This window comes from Martes martes, assembly GCF_963455335.1.
Source record: "Martes martes genome assembly, chromosome: 7".
Classification (NCBI taxonomy): Eukaryota; Metazoa; Chordata; class Mammalia; order Carnivora; family Mustelidae; genus Martes; species Martes martes.
Genome location: NC_137894.1, coordinates 40402249 through 40410954, shown reverse-complemented (window position 1 = coordinate 40410954; position 8706 = coordinate 40402249). Strand labels below are relative to the sequence as shown.

General features: G+C 47.8%; 1 protein-coding gene across 1 annotated transcript; it reads right to left on the bottom strand.

Annotated features, from left to right (window-relative positions):
• Positions 1-523: 523 nt before the first annotated feature.
• Positions 524-2598, bottom strand: GCNT3 (glucosaminyl (N-acetyl) transferase 3, mucin type; the record flags this gene model as incomplete). The annotated part of the gene is made up of 1 exon (XM_080807696.1): positions 524-2598. Exon 1 carries the CDS (start codon positions 1844-1846, stop codon positions 524-526), a length of 1323 nt encoding a protein of 440 aa, XP_080663822.1. The 5' UTR covers positions 1847-2598.
• Positions 2599-8706: the final 6108 nt, after the last annotated feature.

Genomic DNA, 8706 nt, shown 5'->3' with positions numbered 1-8706 from the left:
GGAGATCCTCTTGCCAGCCACCAGGGGTTGTAAATGTCACAAATAGGTACGAGAAAAAGTTTTCCACTCTTATCTTATTTCTGGCTTAGTAGACAAAAAGTAGAGGTAAGGGCTTTGAATCAAAAGCTATTTATTTTTAAGTTAATGATACAAAAGGCCCTCTCTTTCCATTGAAGTCCCACCCCACCCCTACTACCGAGTCTAGAATCATTAGAACCAGCGTCTCCACAGAGTAGAAAAGCAGACACCAAGCATTCAACGGAAATCCAGGTCCCCTGCCACACTGCCCTCCCTTCCTCTCCCAAACAGGTGGATCTTACTCTGACTCTGTGAGAACGTCAGTGGGGGAGCTATTAGGAATGGGGTGAGCGCACACTCAGCATTCACCCGGGACAGCAACCCCCTGACTTGGGGATGCCAAGGATTCCAGAGCCCCGGTCCCCCACCCTGCTGTCCCAGCACCCCCCTGGGAATGTTTGCATGTTTTCTTGCCCCACAGGTAGCACTGCTCTGACAGGGCATCTCAGAGATCAGTCCCATAGATGGCCTTATAACGTAAGTACTCTTCTAAGCACTGAAGAACATTGTCATCCACCTTCGGGTCAAACTTGTTAGCCAAAAGGTGATGGTTTTGAAGAATCCAGTGCAGGTCCCCAGTCCCATAAACACAGACAGACCGCCGGTGGGTTCCCGAGCAAGGTGCATACGGTGCCCCCCTACTGACATCTCCCTCGTGGCCCTGCCACTTGACCAGCCTGGCGATGGCTGTCATGTCGGAGATGTGAAACTTGGGGTGGTGGGGAATAGAACCCGGCATCCACGGTGCACGCTGAAGGGTGGCCCACAGATGCTCGTCAGGGCTATAGGTGTCTTTCACCCACTCGATCAGTCTTCGGGACTTGGGGTTCTCTAGGACATGCCGGACAAAGTCTCGAGAAGCCACAATATAGGCATTCCCCGTGAACATAGGTATATTATCTGGGGGGGGGTCCTTCTTCTTGCTGGTTATGGACAGTGTGTCTGTCACCTCATAGTGATAGGTCCAGCGAGACCTTTTGTACTCTGTAGGCTTTTCTGACTCCATACTGTTCTTCCCATTCAACAGCTTGAGGGCCAGGACCATCTCGGCATTGGTCTTTATAGGAAAGTCTGTCCCACACGTATTCAGTAAGTATTTCCACGGCACTGAGCTCTGGAGCAAGTCCTCCATACAGTTCAGGTCGGCCTGCACCCTGAACCAGGAGGCATAAACCACCCGAACCAACTTACTGGCTATGAAGACATTTGGGAAGCATGACACAATCGCCTTGACTGCCTCTTTGAAAGTTTCTGGGGATTTCTCATCCACGTGGACACAGTATACGTTCTGAGGAGCATACAAAGCTCGCAGCAGTCTTTCGAAGTTCTCTATCTTCTCATGGACCACCATAGAGTACGCGATAGGGAAGTCTAACTCTTCTTTGCTCAGAGGGAACCGTATGAACTTGCGCTCAGCCTTAAAGTGCTCACAGTCTCTGGTCATGTTCAGGTAGTCAGTGTCTGTGAAAGGCTCCCGCTTCTTCTTGACCTCCAGGTTGTCCAGGAGAGCCTCCGTCACTGCTTGCTGGTCCCCTCGGATGATTCCAGAACAGTTGATGGTTCTCTTCGCTGGCAGCTTCAGGGACTCGTACAGGATGTCCCTACAGTGCTGGCTCTGAAAGACCCGGGACTCCAGATCCACGGAATCAAAGTCACATTTCAGTCGGAGAGAAAACCTCAGAGCAACCACGGCCAGCAGCATATAGCAGCCTAGGGCCCACAGGTGAGGCTGGCGGCAGAGCCGCTTCTTCCACCAAACCATCTTCATGGAATGAGAAACCAGTGGAGCTGGGGCACAAGGAAGGAGGAGGAGGATGGGATCCTTGGACAGAACAAAATGCCTTTGATTACAAATGAACCCTGAATGTATTCACAGGAACATCAAGCTCAACTCCAGAGGGATGGCAAAAAGGTATTTCTTCTCTATACAAATATCCTAAGACCTGCCTAGGAACCTCTTACCCCTGGCTTGTTGACAGAGGTCTAAAATCTGACCCTACAAACAAGCTATTCATGCTGGGATCGAGGTCTGGATCCACCTCCACCGCAAGAGACAAGGAAAGGGCAGCAGAACAGAGCACCTGCTGCCACTGGGGTGTAATGAGTAAGAGGAAATCCCTGCCTGCCTTTCTTTCCTCCATCTCCCCCCACCCCAACCCCCGCCAAAACCCTCTTTCTAGGATAGCTCTTATCTGGGGCCAAGAATTTCTAATCAGTCTAGGGAGACACTCCATGAAATTCAGACTCTCAAATCATCTCTCCTAGAAATCCAAAGATTTAAAGCCTCTTAGAAGAAAATGTACCGGGGCACCTGGCCGACTCAGTTGGGAGAGCATGAAACTCTTGATCTCAGGGTCATGAGTTTGAGTCCCACGTGGAGATTATTTAAAAATAAATAAGCTCTTAAAAAATAAATAAGATAAGATAGAAGTACATTTCTTGCTCTTGTTTGGCAATTTGTGCATTGGGCTGTTTTCACCCCACAGAATTCATTGGTTAGATGTGGTATCTAGCCACCCTTCTTTTAAAAAAAAAAAGTTCTTAAAGAAGTACAAAAAACTGGATTTGATCCAACAAATGCATTGTAATCGTTCATATAGATAACTCAGTCTATCCAAATTCAAAATATATCTACACTCAGAGACACACAGAGCTATGCATATACAGTATTAATGTGTGCTTTCTACGGGCCAAAAATATTTCTCGACGTTGTCCAATTTAATCTTCACAACGTACCTGAAGTGTAGCATTCCTGGCCTCTTTCACAGATAGGAAAACAAATGCTAACTAACTTACCAAATGTCATGTATATTTTAAGAAGCAAATATGGGACTCATCCCCACACCCCTTCTCCCCAGTTTTTTTGTTTGTTTGTTTGTTTTTGTTTTTGTTTTTTTTTTGTCTGCAAGCCCAATACTTCTTCCTCCAAACCACAGTCACTTTTTAAATAATACAATACAGGGTTCTGGATCCCATCAAAGAAAACTAGATGCTATAGAAAAAAAAAAATCCTTACTAGAGAGAAACAAAATGTGACAAATCCTCCTGACAAAGACTGTTTTTCCTTGTCATGTCCTCTTTCTAAGCATAAGATGGTGTCCTTCTTGGTCATAACTTTTTACAAGAAACTAAGAAGAAACAAAATGAAAGATTAAGAAAATTCTCACCTTTTTTTAATAGCTTTGTTCTTGCTTAGGAAAGATCACTTGCCAGGGTGTGTGTGTTTCCAAGGGAAGATTGATTGGAATCCGTGGAAGCAAATGTGAACACCATATCCCCTTCTTCTAACCCCTCCAAAATATAGTGTCTGATATTCATGGGATGTCCACGACCCGTCTCAGGCTCCTTCTCAGTCTCTGCAAAGGAGAGAGCAGCAGGCGGCTCTATCACTCACCTTCTAGCTTCCTGCTCTCAGACTTGAGCACAAGCTGACAACGAGTCAGGAGCACATTCTCAGGCACTAGTCATTCAGGGAGGTGAATAAGGCAGGAAGAAAAAGCTGGCTGTATATGTACAAGCAGGGTTTTTTTTCCCTTAAGATTTCACTTATTATTTGACAGAAAGTGAGCACAAGCAGGGGGAGCAGCAGAAGGAGAGGGAGCAGCAGACTCCCTGCTGAGCAGGGAGCCCCACACAGGGCTCAACCCCAGGACCCTGAGATCATGATCTGAGCCGAAACCAAGAGTCGGACGCTTAACTGAGCCACCCAGGTGCCCCGCAAACAGGTATTTCAACCAGAACAGCCCAGTTTGTAACCATGCTCTCCTGCCACAAAACTATTCATAAACACCTGTCAATGCTCACCAAGAACTTGAAAGCTTTCCCGCCCCTTCCCTGCTTAGCAGGAACCATAGAAACGCAGGTATGCCCTTGCCTTCTTTTGGCCTGGAACCTAAGTTATTCCTCTTTTTTTCCCTGAACATTACAAGAGTGAACCAATTAAAAACAAAACAAAAAAAGCACCCAAAACCCAAAAAATGAAAAAGTTTTTTTTTTTTTTTTTACCTTAAAAAAAAAAAAATCCTTAAAAACCAGTTTGTTCGGGGCACCTGGGTGGCTCAGTGGGTTAAGCCTCTGCCTTTGGCTCAGGTCATGATCTCAGGGTCCTGGGATCAAGTCCCGCATCGGGCTCTCTGCTCCGCAAGCAAGGAGCCTGCTTCTCCATCTCTCTCTGCCTACTGATCTCTCTCTATCAAATAAATCAATAAAATCTTTAAAAAAAAAAAAAAACAACTTTAAAAACCAGTTTGTTCTCCAATGGCAACTGCTTTAAAAAAAAAAAATCCATTTGCCTTCATTACTGTTTAATGTGAGCTGTAGAAATACCCAAAGGGTTCCAGTTCTCACTCACTTATGTCTGTGAGTCTAGGGTCTTGGCAGTGGAAGAAATGGACCTTCAGTGAGAGCCCCACGGGGAGGTTTGGACAACACAGGGTGGGAAACACCTTCTTCAAAGCTGCTGTCACTGTTTGCCAGTTTCTCTCCTGAACCCAGCCCCCACTCTAACAAAGCAGCATTCCTGGCCAAATATTCGAGAGAGCAAATTTAATATAAAGAACTTAAGTAGCTATAAAGTTAAGTAGATAACTGCAGGGCAGAGGGAGGGCGTGTTAGGACACCCTAAATTAGGGAAGTAGCAATTGCTGGAGGTAGTTACCACTCCCAGGCTGGAGGAATGAAGACAAGATTTGGGAATTTTTTAATTTAAAATTTGGGAAGAAGGGTGCCAACAAGCTGAAACGCAAGACCTCTGAGATGGGTACGCCACCAACTACTCAACGGGGACTGGGATCTCTGACCTCAGAGGAGGGCCCCCAGGCTGAGATCCCAACCTCTCCTGAGGCGGCTGATGTCTTTGCCCACCGTTACTGTAACTGGATTCAGTGCAGTTACATAAAGAAACTGCCTCTGGGAGGTAAACAGGCGTTGACATGGTGATGCTCACAGAAGCAGGAAGTAGACAGGAAGCAAGCAGGAAATCCCGCCTCCAGTCCCACTGGCTCCCTCCAGCGCCCCCTGTTGGCCGAGCCTAATAGGGGCAGAGCGGGCAATGCAGAAATCCTAGCTGGTTCCAAAATGTGGGCTTCAACTGAGGGCAATAGCATAATAACGGAGATCAGTCACAGTTACCTTATTCCTACAGGAATTGTTTATGCGGCCTCCAGTATAGCCTAGGGAACTTAGGTCTTTTCTTTTTTTAGGCCTCTTCTTCCTGCTTCTGACTATAGATGGAAACAGACCAATGGCAGGGGAGCTATATAGGGTCATCTGTGCTCCCACTTTTACTGGCCCCACTCCTCGGGCTCTGTGTTCTCTCAGCTTCCATAATTCAGAGTCTGTGTGGCTCTCGGTTTTGAGCTGTGACATTTCTGAGGCAAACATGGTTAAAGGGCAAACGCTTGTTCAGGTATCTGAATCTACAAAAATCTCTCCAATTTCTTTCTATATGACTTTTCTTCGATGGGCCTCTCAAAGTCCCACCTTCTTTCCCATAAAAATCATATCACAGAATCTCTCAGTAAAAAGAAAATATTCTGAATATTTGATTAAGGTAACCAAAATAAGTATTCACTCTTGTTAAATGTACATTAATATAATATTAACACATCGTAAAATAAGACAAAATCGGAGAGGGAGGCAAACCATAAGAGACTCTTAACTCTAAGAAACAAACTGAGGGCTTCCTGAGGGGAGTGGGGTTGGGGGAGGGGGTAACTGGGTGATGGACATTAAGGAGCTCATGTGATATAATGAGCACTGGGTGTTAATGCAACAGGTGAATCGCTAAATTCTACCCCTGAAACTAATAATACATTACATGTTAAATGAACTTAAATTAACAAATTGTAGATATAGCTTGTTGAGATATTCTACATACTAGTAATACCAAGTGGGTAGTAGTTACAGGCACATCCGGGTTTCAGCAAGAGAGCGAAGTCTGAACCCTGGCTCTGTCACTTTCTAGCTGCATGATCATAGGGAAATGATGTAATCTGTCTATGCTTCACTGACTTCCTTTGTGTAACTGGGACAGATACCAATACCTATTTTATAGGACGGTTGTGAGGATTAAACATGATAACACATGGCTTAATATCTGGCACACGCAGGCCATTGAGAAAGGTCACAGAGGCTCCCAAGCGAGCCCTCAAAGGCCTCTTGTACTCACAGAATAGCTCAAGGAGGGTACTAGTAGCATTCTTGAACTGTGGACCAAGCAACAGTATTGATGCTGGTAATGTGGCCAGAAGGGTAGACCAGCAAAAAGACCTGAGCTCGTCCCCTTCTCCATGCCCTGGAAGAGACTGTGTGGTAAGTGGTCGGCGGGAGCACTGCAGAGAGGAGGGGTGAGCTGCAGCTGAGACCAGGAAGGGCAGGCGAGGGGACGGGATGGCTGGAGGTACAGGAAAGTCATGAGCCAGGCTATCTGTAGAGATCCCTTGGACAGATATTCGGCATGGTCACAGCTTCCACACGTTAAGTCCATGCTGGCCTTGAGGAGAAGGTAGCGTACAGGCAAGAGGGAGGGCTCAGTCCCAGAGTGCCTGGGAGCCAGGCTGTTTTCAAGGCAGGAACCCGGACCTGGGGCCCGAAGCCCCATCACTGGGACTTCTTTGACCCCTGCTGACATAAGAAGGCAGAGCCAGAGGATCCTGGAGGCAAAAGTGTCTGAGAGTTCAGGATGACAGGAAGGTAGCTAGAAGTCCCAAGCCCTGAAAATGATAAGAGCACTCACCTTTCTAGACTATCAAAAATAAAAGCAACATGAAACCAGATCATAAGAATGTCCAAACAGGTCTGAGTTCCCACAATGACCATAGCTATCTTTGCTACTTCAGAAACAGTAAGACTCACGAGTTGAGCCTCCCCACCGGGCAAAAAGCTTTGCTCGCATCCCCTGAGCTCTGAATCATAAATCCTTACATGGCTGCGGGAAGGGCGAGGACTTCTACCAAGAGGGAACGGAGAAACTAAGTCGGGCTCATCAGGGTGAATTCTGGAAGAGTCCAGTGGAGTTTAGCATTAATGCAGATGGAGGTTCGGGGACCTCTACAATCTTAACAATAGGGTCAGAGGAGGGTCAGGGTAGCCAGAATCCAACCCCTTTATTATTATTTTTTTAAGATTTTATTTATTTGTCAGAGTGATAGAGAGAGTACAGGCAGGCAGAGAGGCAGGCAGAGGCAGAGGGAGAAGCAGGCTCCCCTCGGAGCAAGGAGCCCGATGGAGGACCCGATCCCAGGATGCTGGGACCATGACCTGAGCCGAAGGCAGCCGCTTCACTGACTAAGCCACCCAGGGGTCCCAGAATCCAACCACTTTGAACTGGATTCACAAATTGGCAGATGCCCCCTTTCACTTATTTTACAGGTGGTGTTTACCTCTGGGAGGTATCAGCTTCGTCTTCTCATTAGGCTGCAGCTCCCAGAAATCACATCCTTTCTCGCTCCGCGCCCAGCACAGTCGACATGAGAACTCTAAGGCTTCCCAGGAGAGAAACACCACCCAGGGCCCACGGAGAGCAAGGGCCACCTCCCTGACTGATGGAGAGGGGAACATGATTCAGGGAGGCAGACGGAAGAGCAGATAAGCAGGCAGTAAGCCTAGTTAATGTGTTACCGATCCGCTGGAGCTGGGGTTTGAAAGGAGCCAAAGGTTCTGAGGAAGATGGGGTTCGGAGCTTTGAGCTTCTATTGTAGGTTCTAGGTCAGGGGGTTCCTGGGGGAAATGGAGCTGTGGTATCCGGCCAAACAGAAGTGGTTCAAAGACCCAACAGGACCAACTCTGTCTCGAATCAGGGCTGGCAGGGTGCTCGCCAGGCCCTCCCCATGTACCACCCCACAGCCCAGAGCAGAAGGGAACAGTGATTCAAGAAAGAAAAAACAGCTCCCCCCCCACCCCACGAATTCAGTCTGTACCTATTTGTTAAACGCAGACTTTCCAGAGTAGGAAAGAAAGCCATCTCCTCAGGGGGACACAATCCCACCGGCTCCTTCCTGCTCACAGTCCCAAGGCAGACCATCTGCTGAATTGTGAAGAAGGACTTATGTGCTCCCTCTGCCCCCAGCCCCCCAACTTTGGTTGAGGCTGCCGCTTCCTCAGCACCACAGACCCAGAGGGGAGCCACAGCCACGTGTTCTGTGGGCTCGGCCCATAAACCCGTCAAAACGCACTTGACCGCTCTGCGGCGTCCTGAGCTCCTGACTCAGCTCTGCCTTCCCACCCAGCCTAGCGGGACACCCCGCAGACGGTAGATTCCCCCCAAATGTTTCCTGAATGGACAGCTGCCTCGGTGTCCCTGGGAGGGTGCTCTAAGTACTAGAGCCTTGGAGCTACGGCTTACAGGTCCGAGGCTGTCCCTTGACCAGGACAGTTTGGAGCCTTGTGGTCCACGTACGTGCGGATTTCTTACAGTTGGGTAAAACAGGATGCGTGTTCTCTCTTCCTTACGAGGTTCCGCATAACCTTTTCTCTTCTCTAGTTTACTCTAGAGTAAGAATACAGCATACAATACACACAACATACAGAATACGTGTTCATCGACGGCTGATGTTCCGTAAGGCTCTGGTCCACACTAGGCTCTTAGTTAAGTTTTGGGGGTGTCGGAAGTTAGACGCGGAGTTTTGA